Source organism: Mustelus asterias, unplaced genomic scaffold, assembly GCF_964213995.1.
Source record: "Mustelus asterias unplaced genomic scaffold, sMusAst1.hap1.1 HAP1_SCAFFOLD_431, whole genome shotgun sequence".
NCBI lineage: Eukaryota > Metazoa > Chordata > Chondrichthyes > Carcharhiniformes > Triakidae > Mustelus > Mustelus asterias.
The window spans coordinates 288,661-307,128 of record NW_027590386.1 but is presented as its reverse complement, the minus strand read 5'-3'; the positions used below and the strand labels follow the sequence as shown (position 1 = coordinate 307,128).

Below are 18,468 nucleotides of genomic sequence, written 5' to 3'. Positions count from 1 at the left end.
GCGGAGCGAGCGATTGTGAGAGAGAGGCGGGGCGAGCGAATGTGAGAGAGAGGCGGGGAAAGCGAGTGTGAGAGAGAGGCGGGGAGAGCGAGTGTCAGAGAGAGGCGGAGCGAGCGATTGTGAGAGAGAGGCGGGGAAAGCGAGTGTGAGAGAGAGGCGGGGAAAGCGAGTGTGAGAGAGAGGCGGAGCGAGCGATTGTGAGAGAGAGGCGGGGCGAGCGAATGTGAGAGAGAGGCGGGGCGAGCGAATGTGAGAGAGAGGCGGGGAAAGCGAGTGTGAGAGAGAGGCGGGGAGAGCGAGTGTGAGAGAGAGGCGGGGAAAGCGAGTGTGAGAGAGAGGCGGGGAAAGCGAGTGTGAGAGAGAGGCGGGGAGAGCGAGTGTCAGAGAGAGGCGGGGAGATCGAGTGTCAGAGAGAGGCGGGCAGAGTGAGTGTCAGAGAGAGGCGGAGCGAGCGATTGTGAGAGAGAGGCGGGGCGAGCGAGTGTAAGAGAGAGGCGGGCAGAGCGAGTGTGAGAGAGAGGCGGGGTGAGCGAGTGTAAGAGAGAGGCGGGGCGAGCTAGTGTGAGAGAGAGGCGGGGCGAGCGAGTGTGAGAGAATGTGGGAAGAGCGAGTGTGCGACTGAGGTGGAGAGAGCGAGCATGAGAGAGAGGCGGGGAAAGCGAGCGTGAGAAGGAGAGGCGGAGAGAGCAAGCGTGTGAGAGAGAGAGGTGGGGAGAGCGAGCATGAGAGAGAGAGAGGCGGGGAGCAAATGTGAGAGAGGTGAAGAGAGCGAGCGTGAGAGACGTGGAGAGAGCGAGTATGAGAGCAGCACGGAGAGTGAGACAGTGGCAGGGAGAGCGAGTGTGAGGGAGGCTGGGTGAGCAAGTGTGAGAGGAAGAGAGAAGCGGGGAAAGCAGGAGTGAGAGAGGCGAGGAGAGCGAGTGTGAGAGAGGTGGGGAGAGTGAGTGTGAGATGCGGGGGAATCTAGCATGAGAGAGGCGGGGAGAGCAAGCGAGTGTGAGGGAGAGGCAGGGAGAGCGAGTGTGAGAGACAGACGGGGTACGTGAGCGTGAGAGGCGGGGAGAGAAAGAGCGAGATAGGGGAGACGAGGAGAGATCAATTAACTGGGGATATATTGTTCTACTGGGTGGTACAAGCTCAATGAGAGATGTGGGGAATGAAGGAGAGAGTGTGATTAGACTGGCTTGGATATCAACAGGAGCGTGAGAGGGTAAATGAGATTTACCTGGGTGTGGTATTAACGGGTGTGGGGAGTGAGGGGTAGAGGGAGGTTAGTCTGGGTGGGATATTAAACAGCACAGCAAGTGGCGAAAAGTGGGATTATACTGTCCTGGATGTTAAACGATGCGGAGAGTGAGCGGGAGTATGGGATTCGACTGCCTTGGATATTAACAAGTGTGAGGGGGTAAGTGGGATTAGGCTGTGTGCAGTATTAAAGGGTGTCTGGAGTGAGGGGTAGAGTGGGATTAGACTGTTTTGGATATTAAAGGGTATGTGGAGTGAGCAAGAGAGTAGGATTAGACTGGATATTAAAGGGTATGGAGAGAGGGGAGTGGGATTAGACTGGGTGGGGGTTAAAAGGAGTGGGAAGTGAGGGGGAGAGTAGGATTAGACTGGGGTAGTGTATTAAAGAGTGTGAGGAGTGAGGGGGTTATTGGGATTAGACTGGGTGGGATATTAAAGGATGTAGGGAGTGAGGGGGAGAGTGGGATTAGCCTGGCTGGGATATTAAAGGGAGCGGTGAGTGAAGGGGTGGGTGAGATTAGAGTGGATGGGATGTTAAAGGGTGCGGGAGGGTGGGATAAGAAGAGTTGGGAGTGATTAGTTAAGAGTATTATTCTCCTCTTCTATAAATGTGGAAATGATTTCAAATCAGACCTTTAGGTTTAAAACCTGCATCCTCGTTTTCAAATTTCCCCATGCCTTCACTATTTCTGAAACTGTCTCTGGCCCGATAAACCTCTGTGACCTTTGCCCTCCCTCACTGCTAGCATCTGGCACATCCTTGGTTTTAATTGCCCTCACACTGAAGTTCGCCGCAAAGTTCGTTCTCAGCAGTGCGATCTCCAGTCACATGCTCTACAATGGAGCATTCCGTTGAATTTCATTGTCACCTGGGGCCAGGACCCTATTTCTGAGTTTTTAATTCTCCATTTATTTTCTCATTTATCCACACCTTACAACCTGTTTCTGTTATCAAGCTGTTGATAAGATGCTCTGATACCTCCTGTTGCTTCGTGTCAATAATATTGATAACAATCTTCTAAATCACCTTCAGACTTTCGGCAATCCAAATGCAAACTATTTCTATTGTTGGTTGATGAATGTGTCTGGTTTGGAAGCTGAACTATTTTGAGGAATGTTTGATGTCTTTGAATGCTATCCCAAGGCACAGATGTGCTCCCATATTTTGAACTGACTGGGGTGTGACTGAAATGGTTCTTGAATTATTTTTCTTTTCTGTTTTGCATCCACAGAACAGCACGTGGAAGTGGAATTAAGCCCGGAGGAGGAGGATGGAGCAGTATTTGAGGATGGTATGCTGCTTTCTCAGTTTCAGATGAAAGCATTCTCGACATTACCTTTTGGGAACATAAGTGCAATTGGCAACAAAAATTGGTTGACGGATATGATTGACATGGGATTCTGGGTTTTCTTTAATTCATTGTGTCATGTGAACATCACTGACAAATCTCGCATTTACTGCCTGTGATGACTGTCCCTTTAAGGATTCATCTGCCGCGTAAGGGTCACATTACTCAGGGAATCAATCGGGGTTAGGATGGGGGATCACCCTGGTGAGCTCAGGTTTCTATTCCAGAACATTCTCTGGAGCTGCCTGCTGCCAAGAGGCTGCAAGCCTCTGCATAGTCTTTACCTGTAAATAAAGGTGGTGTTATTTTTCCCTTAATTGGTGAAGAAGGATTATTAAACTGCCCATTGCTGAAGGGCAGTGGGGAGCTATCACCTTGAAAAACTGTAGCCTGTGGCTTGTAAAGTCTGAACTCTGAGGTGTCGAAACCTGGGGCTACCCAAAGATACGCTGGGGAATACCACCCTATTACTTCAGTTGGATAAGTTAGTGAATCCACTCCTGGAGTACGGTGTACAGAAGGTTCACTGGCTGATTCCTGGATTGAAGGGTTCTCTCATGAGGAAATGTTAGAATCATAGAATCCGTACTGTGTAGAAACAGGCCATTCGGCCCATCATGTCTGCACCAACACTTATCCAGCATCTTATCTATACTGTACCCTGGTAACCCCACATATTCACCCCACTAATCCCCCTAACCTACACATCTTGGGACACTAAGGGGCCAATCCACCTAACTTGCACATCTTTGGAGTGTGGGATGAAATCAGAGCACCGAGAGGAATCTCACGCAGATATAGGGAGAACATGCAAAACACACACACAGTCATCAAGGCCAGAATTGAACCCAGGTCGTGCCTGGTGCTGTGATGCAGCAGTGCTTGCTACAGTGCCGCTCAAACAGTGCTGTTAGAGGTAGGATCTATATCCATTGGAGTTTGAAAAATGAGAGGTGATCTTATTGAAACAGATAAGATTCTAAGGCGACTTGGCAGAATGGATGCTGAAAGGATGTTCCCCCTTGTGGGAGAGACTTGAACAAGGGGAAACAATTTCAAAATAAAGGGTCTCCCAATTCAGATGGAGATGAGAAGTTTTTTCTCCAGAGGATCATTAGTCTGTGGATTCTCTTCCCTGGAGAGCAGTGGCAGCTGGATCATTAAATATATTTCAGGCTTAATGAAGATTTTCATCATCAAGAGACCCAGGAGTTACAGCAGACATTGAGTGCAGAATCAGATCCGCCATGATCTTATTGAATGGTGGAGCAGGTTTAAGGGGCTGAGTGGCCTATCCAACTCCTAATTCTTGTTCTTTAGTTCTCCAAATAGAATAATACCACCGGTAGTGATAGAGATATGGCAAAAATATTAAATCATTATTGCACTTTAATATTTACCTATTCTGGCTGAAATTTGTCGCAAATATGGTGAAGAGGATGTTAGGGGGCATTGAGGTGATTAAGACAAGTTGGGTGAGTGGGCAAAACTTGGCAGATGCAGTATCACGTGGATAAATGTGAAGTTATCCACTTTGGACAGAGAAACAGAATGGCAGAGGATTTTTAAATGGTGATGGATTGGGAAATGTTGACATATAAAGGGACCTGGATGTCCTCGTGCACCAGTCACTGAAAGCAAGCATGCACGTACAGCAAGCAGTTAGGAGGGCAAATGGTATGTCATTGCAAGAGGCTTGAGTACTGGAGCAATGGTGTCTTACTGCAGCTGTACAACAGGAGTAATGATATCTTACTGCAGCTGTACAGGGCTTTGGTGAAACCACACCTGAAGTATTGTGTGCAGTTTTTGGTCTCCTTATCTAAGAAAGGATATAGTTTCCTTGCAGGGAGTGCAGTGAAGGTTCACCGGACTGGTTCCTGGGATGGCAGATTATTGTATGAGGAGATATTGGGTTGCCCGAGCCTGTGTTCACTGGAATTTAGAAGAATGAGAGGGGATCTCATCAAAATGTATAAAGTTCTGACAGTGGCCTACTCCAACTTCTAATTCTTGTTCTTTTGTTCTCCAAATAGAATAATACCACCGGTAGTGATAGAGATATGGCAAAAATATTAAATCATTCTTGCACTTTAATATTTACCTATTCTGGATGCAGGGATATTGTTTCCTCTGACAGGAGTGCAAGAGGAATTTTCCGAAGGGTGTTCCCCTTGGGGTGCCCTGTATTTGTTGAACCTCACTCAACCAATACATAGACTGCGAAAGACAGCATCTATTTAAAGAACGAACAGGAATTTATTTGCTAATGCATGCATCAGGAGAGAGACACAGTCAGTGAGGGTTGACTGTGCTCTCTGACCTAATATTGCCCGATAAAATTATTATATTATTCTTAACATTTCAATATCCTGCCTCGTCTCATCAATCAGACTGGAGGTCCTAATCTCAATATTCAACATTATTACCTCAGTCAATAATGTTCCACCTGTCAACAGGAATCGGAGCTTATTAGCTTATTGCCCATGTAAGTTCCTTCCGCTTTACCTCGGAAATCTAACCTACGTCATTACCAGTAACCAAGGCCATAACGAACACCTGTGATTTTTGATTGGTGAAAAGAGTCACTCTTTTGCTGGAACCTGGGCCTTCTTTATCAGCTTGAGAGACTGCCCCAGCCTCGTTACCCATGAATGAATCCACTCCCTTACATACCAGGCGTGTGATTAAACTTGCCTTTCGCATATTCAGAAACAGACACAAGAAGCTGCTTTTCTGTGCTCCATTGTATGAACAGAATTTGGCCTTTCTATCACTGTGTTTTCCATCATGCTGCATTCAGAACAAAGTTGGCCAAGGCGTTGAAAATACAGGTTAAGCTTATAATGGTTAATTTGTGGATATACAGTTTATAATACCTTTGCATATATTGTCCTAGGCACATTGTGAATTCTTATATATGTCAGGCACTTCATAATTATCTTAACCGAGAGTTATTGAGGTTTACAGCATGGAAACAGGCCCTTCAGCCCAACTTGTCCATGCCGCCCTTTTCTTTAAACCCCAAAGCTAATCCCAATTGCTGCATTTGACCCTTATCCCTCTATACACATCTTACCCATGTAACTGTCTGAATGCTTTTTAAAAGACAAAATTGTACCCGCCTCTACTACTACCTCTGGCAGCTGGTTCCAGACACTCACCACCCTCTGTGTGAAATAATTGCCCCTCTGGACACTTTTGCATCTCTCTCTTCTCACCTTAAACCTATGCCCTCTAGTTTTAGACTCCACTACCTATGGGAAAAGATACTGACTATCCAGCTGATCTGTTCCCCTCATTATTTTATAGACCTCTTTAAGATCACCCCTCAGCCTTCCACACTCCAGAGAAAAAAGTCCCAGTCTATCCAGCAGGAATGGATGCTGCAGGTCCCGGGGTTCAAATGTTTTAGTCGAAGTAGGGAAGGAGGTAGAAGAGGGGGAGGGGTAGCATTATTGGTCAGAGATTGTATCACAGTGTCAGAGAGGAGGTTTGATGAGGACTTATCTGTTGAGGTAGTATGGGCGGAGATTAGAAATAGGAGAGGAGAGGTCACCCTGTTGGGAGTCTTTTATAGACCTCCTAAAAGTTCTAGAGAGGTTGAGGAAAGGATTGCGGAGTCAATCCTGCTTAGGAGTGAAAGTAATAGGGCAATTGTTATGGGGGATTTTAACTTGACTAATATTGACTGGAATTGTTATAGCTCTAGCTCGTTAGAGGGGTCAGTTTTTGTTCAAAGCGTGCAGGAAGGTTTTTTGACTCAGTATGTAGACAGGCCAACTAGAGGTGAGGCTATATTGGATCTGGTGCTGGGAAATGAGCCAGACCAGGTGCTAGACTTGGAAGTTGGTGTGCATTTTGGTGATAGTGACCACAATTCGGTTACGTTCACCTTAGTGATGGAAAGGGATAGGCATGAACCTCGGGCCAGTGGTTTTAGCTGGGGGAAGGGTAATTATGAGGCTATTAGGAGAGAATTAGGAAACATAGGTTGGACTAGGAGATTACAGGGACTGGGAACGTCCGACATGTGGAGTTTTTTCAAGGAGCAGCTACTGCGAGTCTGTGATAGGTATGTCCCTGTCAGGCAAGGAGGAATTGGTAGGGCTAGGGAACCGTGGTGCACCAAAAAAGTTTCTTTGTTGGTTAAAAAGAAAAAGGAGGCTTATGTTCGGATGAGACGTGAGCACTCGGGTAGTGCACTAGAAAGCTTTAGATTGGCTAAGAGGGAGTTGAAGAGCGAGCTTAGAAGGGCTAAAAGGGGACATGAGAAGACTTTGGCGGATAGGGTTAAAGAGAATCCTAAGGCGTTCTATAGGTATGTCAAGAACAGAAGGTTGGTTAGGGCAAGTTTAGGGCCAGTTATAGATGGCAGAGGGAAGTTATGTGTGGAACCGGAGGAGATTGGTGAAGCATTGAACCAATATTTCTCTTCGGTGTTCACGCAAGGGGACATGAATATAGCTGAGGAGGACACTGGGTTGCAGGGGAGTAGAATAGACAGTATTACAGTTGATAAGGAGGATGTGCAGGATATTCTGGAGGGTCTGAAAATAGATAAATCCCCTGGTCCGGATGGGATTTATCCAAGGATTCTCTGGGAGGCAAGAGAAGTGATTGCAGAGCCTCTGGCTCTGATCTTCAGGTCGTCGTTGGCCTCTGGTATAGTACCAGAAGATTGGAGGTTAGCGAATGTTGTCCCATTGTTTAAGAAGGGGAACAGAGACTTCCCCGGGAATTATAGACCGGTGAGTCTCACTTCTGTTGTCGGCAAGATGTTGGAAAAAATTATAAGGGATAGGATTTATAGTTATTTGGAGAGTAATGAATTGATAGGTGATAGTCAGCATGGTTTTGTGGCAGGTAGGTCGTGCCTTACTAACCTTATTGAGTTTTTTGAGAAAGTGACCAAGGAGGTGGATGGGGGCAAGGCAGTGGACGTGGTATATATGGATTTTAGTAAGGCATTTGATAAGGTTCACCATGGTAGGCTTCTGCAGAAAATGCAGATGTATGGGATTGGGGGTGATCTAGGAAATTGGATCAGGAATTGGCTAGCGGATAGGAAACAGAGGGTGGTGGTTGATAGTAAATATTCATCATGGAGTGCGGTTACAAGTGGTGTACCTCAGGGATCTGTTTTGGGGCCACTGCTGTTTGTAATATTTATTAATGATCTGGATGAGGGTATAGTTGGGTGGATTAGCAAATTTGCTGATGACACCAAAGTCGGTGGTGTGGTAGACAGTGAGGAAGGGTGTCGTAGTTTGCAGGAAGACTTAGACAGGTTGCAAAGTTGGGCCGAGAGGTGGCGGATGGAGTTTAATGCGGAGAAGTGTGAGGTAATTCACTTTGGTAGGAATAACAGATGTGTTGAGTATAGGGCTAACGGGAGGACTTTGAATAGTGTGGAGGAGCAGAGGGATCTCGGTGTATGTGTGCATAGATCCCTGAAAGTTGGGAATCAAGTAGATAAGGTTGTTAAGAAGGCATATGGTGTCTTGGCGTTTATTGGTAGGGGGATTGAATTTAGGAGTCGTAGCGTTATGTTGCAACTGTACACAACTCTGGTGCGGCCGCACTTGGAGTACTGTGTGCAGTTCTGGTCCCCACATTACAGGAAGGATGTGGAGGCTTTGGAGAGGGTGCAGAGGAGGTTTACCAGGATGTTGCCTGGTATGGAGGGGAGATCCTATGAGGAGAGGCTGAGGGATTTGGGATTGTTTTCGCTGGAAAGGCGGCGGCTAAGAGGGGATCTTATTGAAACATATAAGATGATTAGAGGTTTAGATAGGGTGGATAGTGATAGCCTTTTTCCTCTGATGGAGAAATCCAGCACGAGGGGGCATGGCTTTAAATTGAGGGGGGGTAGTTATAGAACCGATGTCAGGGGTAGGTTCTTTACCCAGAGGGTGGTGAGGGATTGGAATGCCCTGCCAGCATCAGTAGTAAATGCGCCTAGTTTGGGGGCGTTTAAGAGATCCGTAGATAGGTTCATGGACGAAAAGAAATTGGTTTAGGTTGGAGGGTCACAGTTTTTTTTTAACTGGTCGGTGCAACATCGTGGGCCGAAGGGCCTGTTCTGCGCTGTAATGTTCTATGTTCTATGTTCTATGTTCTATCCAGCCTCTCCTTATAACTCAAACCATCAAGTCCCGGTAGCATCCTAGTAAATCTTTTCTGTACTCTTTTTAGTTTAATAATATCGTTTCTATAATTGGGTGACCAGAACTGTACACAGTATTCCAAGTATGGCCTTACCAATGTCTTGGACAACTTCAACAAGACGGCCCAACTCTGACCGATGAAACCAAGTATGCTGAATGGCGGGACAGGACGCCCCCCACACTAACCCGGGACAGGACGCCCCCCACACTAACCCGGGACAGGGTGTCCCTCACACTAACCCGGGACAGGGTGTCCCCCACACTAACCCGGGACAGGGTGTCCCCCACACTAACCCGGGACACGCTGTCCCTCACACTAACCCGGGACAGGGTGTCCCTCACACTAACCCGGGACAGGGTGCCCCCACACTAACCCGGGACAGGGTGTCCCTCACACTAACCCGGGACAGGGTGTCCCCCACACTAACCCGGGACAGGGTGTCCCTCACACTAACCCGGGACAGGGTGTCCCCCACACTAACCCGGGACACGCTGTCCCCCGCACTAACCCGGGACAGGGTGCCCCCACACTAACCCGGGACAGGGTGTCCCCCACACTAACCCGGGACAGGGTGTCCCCCACACTAACCCGGGACACGCTGTCCCCCACACTAACCCGGGACAGGGTGTCCCCCACACTAACCCGGGACACGCTGTCCCCCACACTAACCCGGGACAGGGTGTCCCCCACACTAACCCGGGACACGCTGTCCCCCGCACTAACCCGGGACAGGGTGCCCCCACACTAACCCGGGACAGGGTGTCCCCCACACTAACCCGGGACAGGGTGTCCCCCGCAATAACCCAGGACAGGGTGTCCCCCACACTAACCCGGGACAGGGTGCCCCCACACTAACCCGGGACAGGGTGTCCCCCACACTAACCCGGGACAGGGTGTCCCCCGCAATAACCCGGGACAGGGTGTCCCTCACACTAACCCGGGACAGGGTGTCCCCCACACTAACCCGGGACAGGGTGTCCCCCACACTAACCCGGGACAGGGTGTCCCTCACACTAACCCGGGACAGGGTGTCCCTCACACTAACCCGGGACAGGGTGTCCCCCACACTAACCCGGGACAGGGTGTCCCCACACTAACCCGGGACAGGGTGTCCCCCACACTAACCCGGGACACGCTGTCCCTCACACTAACCCGGGACAGGGTGTCCCTCACACTAACCCGGGACAGGGTGTCCCTCACACTAATCCGGGACAGGGTGTCCCCCACACTAACCCGGGACAGGGTGTCCCCCACACTAACCCGGGACAGGGTGTCCCCCACACTAACCCGGGACACGCTGTCCCTCACACTAACCCGGGACAGGGTGTCCCTCACACTAACCCGGGACAGGGTGTCCCCACACTAACCCGGGACAGGGTGTCCCCACACTAACCCGGGACAGGGTGTCCCCCACACTAACCCGGGACAGGGTGTCCCTCACACTAACCCGGGACACGCTGTCCCTCACACTAACCCGGGACAGGGTGTCCCTCACACTAACCCGGGACAGGGTGCCCCCACACTAACCCGGGACAGGGTGTCCCCCACACTAACCCGGGACAGGGTGTCCCCCGCACTAACCCGGGACAGGGTGCCCCCACACTAACCCGGGACAGGGTGTCCCCCACACTAACCCGGGACACGCTGTCCCCCGCACTAACCCGGGACAGGGTGTCCCCCGCAATAACCCGGGACAGGGTGTCCCCCACACTAACCCGGGACACGCTGTCCCCCGCACTAACCCGGGACAGGGTGTCCCCCACACTAACCCGGGACACGCTGTCCCTCACACTAACCCGGGACAGGGTGTCCCCCGCAATAACCCGGGACAGGGTGTCCCCCGCAATAACCCGGGACAGGGTGTCCCCCACACTAACCCGGGACAGGGTGTCCCCCACACTAACCCGGGACACGCTGTCCCTCACACTAACCCGGGACAGGGTGTCCCCCACACTAACCCGGGACACGCTGTCCCCCACACTAACCCGGGACAGGGTGTCCCTCACACTAACCCGGGACAGGGTGTCCCCCACACTAACCCGGGACACGCTGTCCCCCACACTAACCCGGGACAGGGTGTCCCTCACACTAACCCGGGACAGGGTGTCCCCCACACTAACCCGGGACACGCTGTCCCCCACACTAACCCGGGACACGCTGTCCCCCACACTAACCCGGGACAGGGTGTCCCCCACACTAACCCGGGACACGCTGTCCCTCACACTAACCCGGGACAGGGTGTCCCTCACACTAACCCGGGACACGCTGTCCCTCACACTAACCCGGGACAGGGTGTCCCCCACACTAACCCGGGACACGCTGTCCCTCACACTAACCCGGGACAGGGTGTCCCTCACACTAACCCGGGACACGCTGTCCCTCACACTAACCCGGGACACGCTGTCCCCCACACTAACCCGGGACAGGGTGTCCCCCACACTAACCCGGGACAGGGTGTCCCTCACACTAACCCGGGACAGGGTGTCCCCCACACTAACCCGGGACACGCTGTCCCCCACACTAACCCGGGACAGGGTGTCCCCCACACTAACCCGGGACACGCTGTCCCCCACACTAACCCGGGACAGGGTGTCCCCCACACTAACCCGGGACAGGGTGTCCCCCACACTAACCCGGGACAGGGTGTCCCTCACACTAACCCGGGACAGGGTGTCCCCCACACTAACCCGGGACAGGGTGTCCCCCACACTAACCCGGGACAGGGTGTCCCCCACACTAACCCGGGACAGGGTGTCCCCCACACTAACCCGGGACACGCTGTCCCCCACACTAACCCGGGACACGCTGTTCCCCACACTAACCCGGGACAGGGTGTCCCCCACACTAACCCGGGACAGGGTGTCCCCCACACTAACCCGGGACACGCTGTCCCTCACACTAACCCGGGACAGGGTGTCCCCCACACTAACCCGGGACACGCTGTCCCTCACACTAACCAGGGACAGGGTGTCCCCCACACTAACCCGGGACAGGGTGTCCCCCACACTAACCCGGGACAGGGTGTCCCCCACACTAACCCGGGACAGGGTGTCCCCCACACTAACCCGGGACAGGGTGTCCCCCACACTAACCCGGGACAGGGTGTCCCTCACACTAACCCGGGACAGGGTGTCCCCCACACTAACCCGGGACAGGGTGTCCCCCACACTAACCCGGGACAGGGTGTCCCCCACACTAACCCGGGACAGGGTGTCCCCCACACTAACCCGGGACAGGGTGTCCCCCACACTAACCCGGGACAGGGTGTCCCCCACACTAACCCGGGACAGGGTGTCCCTCACACTAACCCGGGACAGGGTGTCCCCCACACTAACCCGGGACAGGGTGTCCCCACACTAACCCGGGACACGCTGTCCCCCGCACTAACCCGGGACAGGGTGTCCCCCGCACTAACCCGGGACAGGGTGTCCCTCACACTAACCCGGGACAGGGTGTCCCCCACACTAACCCGGGACAGGGTGTCCCTCACACTAACCCGGGACAGGGTGTCCCCCACACTAACCCGGGACAGGGTGTCCCCCACACTAACCCGGGACAGGGTGTCCCCCACACTAACCCGGGACACGCTGTCCCTCACACTAACCCGGGACAGGGTGTCCCTCACACTAACCCGGGACAGGGTGTCCCTCACACTAACCCGGGACAGGGTGTCCCTCACACTAACCCGGGACAGGGTGTCCCTCACACTAACCCGGGACAGGGTGTCCCCCACACTAACCCGGGACAGGGTGTCCCTCACACTAACCCGGGACAGGGTGTCCCCCACACTAACCCGGGACAGGGTGTCCCCCACACTAACCCGGGACAGGGTGTCCCCCACACTAACCCGGGACAGGGTGTCCCCCACACTAACCCGGGACACGCTGTCCCTCACACTAACCCGGGACAGGATGTCCCCCGCAATAACCCGGGACAGGGTGTCCCCCACACTAACCCGGGACAGGGTGTCCCCACACTAACCCGGGACAGGGTGTCCCTCACACTAACCCGGGACAGGGTGTCCCCACACTAACCCGGGACAGGGTGTCCCTCACACTAACCCGGGACAGGGTGTCCCCCACACTAACCCGGGACAGGGTGTCCCTCACACTAACCCGGGACAGGGTGTCCCCCGCAATAACCCGGGACAGGGTGTCCCCCACACTAACCCGGGACACGCTGTCCCCCGCACTAACCCGGGACAGGGTGTCCCCCGCACTAACCCGGGACAGGGTGTCCCCCGCACTAACCCGGGACACGCTGTCCCCCGCACTAACCCGGGACAGGGTGTCCCCCGCACTAACCCGGGACAGGGTGTCCCCCACACTAACCCGGGACACGCTGTCCCTCACACTAACCCGGGACAGGGTGCCCCCACACTAACCCGGGACAGGGTGTCCCTCACACTAACCCGGGACAGGATGTCCCCCACACTAACCCGGGACAGGGTGCCCCCACACTAACCCGGGACAGGGTGTCCCTCACACTAACCCGGGACACGCTGTCCCTCACACTAACCCGGGACAAGCTCTTCCTCGCACTAACCCGGGACAGGGTGCCCCCACACTAACCCGGGACAGGGTGTCCCTCACACTAACCCGGGACAGGGTGTGCCTCACACTAACCCGGGACAGGGTGTCCCTCACACTAACCCGGGACAGGGTGCCCCCACTCTAACCCGGGACAGGGTGTCCCTCACACTAACCCGGGACAGGGTGTCCCTCACACTAACACAAGACACGCTGTCCCTCACACTAACCCGGGACAGGGTGTCCCTCACACTAACCCGGGACAGGGGGTGTTCCTCACACTAATCTAGCTGGACCTGGTGTTAGAATGTAACCAGTGACAACTTTGTATTGAATGTAATGTGACCAATGAGACCAAGATGTAAGGGTCAGCTGACCCAGTAAACCATGGACAAATGTGAGGTAATGCATTTTGGAAGGTTTAATATAGATAGGAAATATACAGTAAATGTCAGAACCCTTAATAGTATTGATAGGCAAAGGGATCTGGGTGTACAGGTACACAGGTCATTGAAAGTGGCAATGCAGGTGGAGAAGGTAGTCAAAAAGGTATATGGCACGCTTGCCTTCATCAGCCGGGGCATTGAGTTTGAAAATTGGCAAGTCATGTTTTGGCTTTATAGAACATTAGTTAGGCCGCACTTGGAATATAGTGTTCAATTCTGGTCGCCACACTACCAGAAGGATGTGGAGGCCTTGGAGAGGGTACAGAAAGGATTTACCAGGATGTTGCCTGGTATGGAGGGCATGAGCTATGAAGAGAGGTTGGAGAAACTTGGTTTGTTCTCAATGGAACAACGGAGGTTGATGGGCGACCTGATAGAAGTCTACAAGATTATGAGAGGCATAGAACATAGAACAGTACAGCACAGTTCAGGCCCTTCAGCCCTCGAAGTTGTGCCGAGCTTTGTCCGAAACCAAGATTAAGCTATCCCACTCCCTATCATCCTGGTGTGCTCCATGTGCCTATCCAATAACCGCTTGAAAGTTCCTAAAGTGTCTGACTCCACTATCACAGCAGGCAGTCCATTCCACACCCCAACCACTCTCTGAGTAAAGAACCTACCTCGGACATCCCTCCTATATCTCCATTCATGAACCTTATAGTTATGTCCCCTAGTAACAGCTACATTCACCCGAGGAAATAGTCTCTGAACGTCCACTCTATCTATCCCCCTTATCATCTTATAAACCTCTATTAAGTCGCCCCTCATCCTCCACCGCTCCAAAGAGAAAAGCCCCAGCTCCCTCAACCTTTCCTCATAAGACCTACCCTCCAAACCAGGCAGCATCCCGGTAAATCTCCTATGCACTCTCTCCAATGCTTCCACATCCTTCTTCTAGTGAGGTGACCAGAACTGCACACAATATTCCAAATGTGGTCTCACCAAGGTCCTGTACAGTTGCAGCATAACCCCACGGCTCTTAAACTCAAACCCCCTGTTAATAAACGCTAACACACTATAGGCCTTCTTCACGGCTCTATCCACTTGAGTGGCAACCTCCAGAGATCTGTGGATATGAACCCCAAAATCTCTCTGTTCCTCCACATTCCTCAGAACCCTGCCGTTGACCCTGTAATCCGCATTCAAATTTGTCCTACCAAAATGAATCACTTCGCACTTATCAGTGTTAAACTCCATCTGCCATTTTTCGGCCCAGCTCTGCATCCTATCGATGTCTCTTTGCAGCCTACAACAGCCCTCCACCTCATCCACTACTCCACCAACCTTGGTGTCATCAGCAAATTTACTGACCCACCCTTCAGCCCCCTCCTCCAAGTCATTGATAAAAATCACAAATAGCAGAGGACCCAGCACTGATCCCTGTGATACACCGCTGGTAACTGGTCTCCAGTCTGAAAATTTTCCATCCACCACCACCCTCTGTCTTCTATGAGATAGAGTAAGAAGTCTCACAACACCAGGTTAAAGTCCAACAGGTTTATTTGTTAGCAAATACCATAAGCTTTCGGAGCGCTGCCCCTTCGTCAGATGGAGTTGTTATCTGTTTTCAAACAGTGCAAACAGACACAGAAATCAAATTACAGAATACTGATTAGAATGCAAATCTCTACAGCCAGCCAGGTCTTAAATGTACAGACAATGTGGGTGGAGGGAGCATTCAACACAGGTTAAAGAGATGCGTATTGTCTCCAGACAGAACAGCCAGTGAAATTCTGCAAGCCCAGGGGGCAAGCTGTGGGGGTTACTGATAATGTGACATAAATCCAACATCCCGGTTTAGGCCGTCCTCATGTGTGCGGAACTTGGCTATCAGTTTCTGCTCAGCGACTCTGCGCTGTCGTGTGTCGTGAAGGCCGCCTTGGAGAACGCTTACCTGAAGATCCAAGGCTGAATGCCCGTGACTGCTGAAGTGCTCCCCCACAGGAAGAGAACAGTCTTGCCTGGTGATTGTCGAGCAGTGTTCATTCATCCGTTGTCGTAGCGTCTGCATGGTTTCCCCAATGTACCATGCCTCAGGACATCCTTTCTTGCAGCGTATCAGGTAGACAACGTTGGCCGAGTTGCAAGAGTAGGTACCGTGTACCTGGTAGATGGTGTTCTCACGTGAGATGATGGCATCCGTGTCGATGATCCGGCACGTCTTGCAGAGGTTGCTGTGGCAGGGTTGTGTGGTGTCGTGGTCACTGTTCTCCTATGAGATAGCCAGTTATTTATCCAATCGGCCAAATTTTCCTCTATCCCACACCTCCTTACTTTCTTCATGAGCCTACCATGGGGAACCTTATCAAACGCCTTACTAAAATCCATGTATATGACACCAACTGCTCTACCTTCATCTACACACTTAGTTACCTCCTCAAAGAATTCAATCAAATTTGTGAGGCAAGACTTACCCTTCACGAATCCGTGCTGACTATCACGGATTAAGCTGCATCTTTCCAAATGGTCATAAATCCTATCCCTCTGGACTTTTCCATTAACTTACCGACCACCGAAGTAAGACTAACCGGCCTATAATTACCAGGGTCATTCCTATTTCCTTTCTTGAACAGAGGAACAACATTCGTCACTCTCCAGTCCTCTGGCACTATACCCGTGGACAGTGAGGACCCAAAAATCAAAGCCAAAGGCTCTGCAATCTCATCCCTTGCCTCCCAAAGAATCCTAGGATATATCCCATCTGGCCCAGGGGACTTATCGACCCTCAGGCTTTTCAAAATTGCTAATATACCTTCCCTCAGAACATCGACCTCCTCCAGCCTATCAGTCTGTATCCCATTCTCATCCTCAAAAACATGGTCCCTCTCCTTGGTGAACACTGAAGAAAAGTATTCATTCATCGCCTCTCCTATCTCTTCTGACTCCATGCACAAATTCCCACCCCTACCCTTGACCGGCCCTAACCTCACCCTGGCCATTCTTTTATTTCTCACATAAGAGTAAAAAGCCTTGGGGTTTTCCTTGATCCAACCCGCCATGGACTTCTCATGCCCCCTCCTAGCTTTCCTAAGCCCTTTTTTTAGCTCATTCCTTGCTACCTTGTAACCCTCAAGCAACCCAACTGAACCTTGTTTTTTCATCCTAACATACGCTTCCTTTTTCCTCTTGACAAGACATTCAACCTCTTTTGTGAACCATAGTTCCCTCACTCGGCCATTTCCTCCCTGCCTGACAGGGACATGCCTATCAAGGACACGCAGTATTTGTTCCTTGAACAAGCTCCACTTTTCATTTATGCCTTTCCCTGACAGTTTCTGTTCCCACCTTATGCTCCCTAATTCTTGCCTAATCGCATCATAATTACCCCTCCCCCAATTATAAACCTTGCCCTGCCGTAAGGCCCTATCCCTCTCCATTGCAATAACGAAAGACACTGAATTGTGGTCACTATCTCCAAAGTGCTCTCCCACAACCAAATCTAACACTTGGACCGGTTCATTACCCAGTACCAAGTCCAATGTGGCCCCACCTCTTGTCAGCCTATCCACATATTGTGTCAGGAAACCCTCCTGCACACACTGTACAAAAACTGCCCCATCCGAACTATTCAACCTATAAAGGTTCCAATCAATATTTGGAAAGTTAAAGTCACCCATGACAACTACCCTGTCACCTCCACACCTATCCATAATCTGCTTTGCAATTTCTTCCTCCACATGCACGGTAGCACAGTGGTTAGCACTGCTGCTTCACAGCTCCAGGGTCCCGGGTTCGATTCCCGGCTCGGGTCACTGTCTGTGTGGAGTTTGCACATTCTCCTCGTGTCTGCGTGGGTTTCCTCCGGGTGCTCTGGTTTCCTCCCACAGTCCAAAGATGTGCGGGTTAGGTTGATTGGCCAGGTTAAAAATTGCCCCTTCGAGTCCTGGGATGCATAGGTTAGAGGGATTAGCGGGTAAAATATGTGGGGCTAGGGTCTGGGTGGGATTGTGGTCGGTGCAGACTCGATGGGCTGAATGGCCTCCTTCTGCACTGTAGGGTTTCTATGATCTTCTATGACATCTCTATTACTATTTGGGGGCCTATAGAAAACCCCCAACAACATGTCCTATTTCTAACTTCAGCCCATATTACTTCAGTAGGCAGATCCCCTTCGAACTGCCTTTCAGCAGCTGTTAAACTATCCTTGATTAACAATGCTACTCCTCCACCTCTTTTACCACCTTCCCTACTCTTACTGAAACATCTATACCCCGGAACTTCCAATAACCATTCCTGTCCCTGTTCTAACCATATCTCCATAATGGCCACAACATCGTAGTCCCAAGTACCAATCCACGCTCCAAGTTCACCTACCTTATTCCTGATGCTCCTTACATTGAAGTAGACACATTTCAACCCACCTTCCTGTCTGCCGGTACACTCCTGCGACCTTGATACCCTCCTCAGTACCTCACTACACTCAACACTGGCTTCTGGACTACAGCTCATTTTCCTATCCCCCAAACAAATTAGTTTAAACCCCCCCCGAAGAGCCATAGCAAATTTCCCTTCCAGGGTATTGGTGCCCCTCTGGTTCAGGTGCAAACCGTCCTGTTTGTACAGGTCCCACCTCCCCCAGAATGTGCTCCAATTATCCATGAAACTGAAACCCTCCCTCCTACACCATCCCTGCAGCCACGTGTTTATCTGCACTCTCTCCCTGTTCCTCAACTCGCTAGCACGTGGCACCAGCAACAAACCAGAGATGACAACATGGTTTGTCCTGGC

The 18,468-nt window shown here is 51.5% G+C and overlaps 1 protein-coding gene across 1 annotated transcript in view; it reads left to right on the top strand.

Moving 5' to 3' along the window:
- The window catches only part of LOC144486703 (F-actin-monooxygenase MICAL3-like), a gene marked incomplete at its 5' end in the record, with an annotated part of 256,125 nt that overhangs the window by 60,096 nt on the left and 177,561 nt on the right, over positions 1 to 18,468 (top strand). Inside the window, one exon of the mRNA XM_078204702.1 lies at positions 2,478 to 2,537. Coding sequence (XP_078060828.1) covers positions 2,478 to 2,537 — 60 coding nt within the window. The remainder of the gene's footprint in view (positions 1 to 2,477; positions 2,538 to 18,468) is intronic.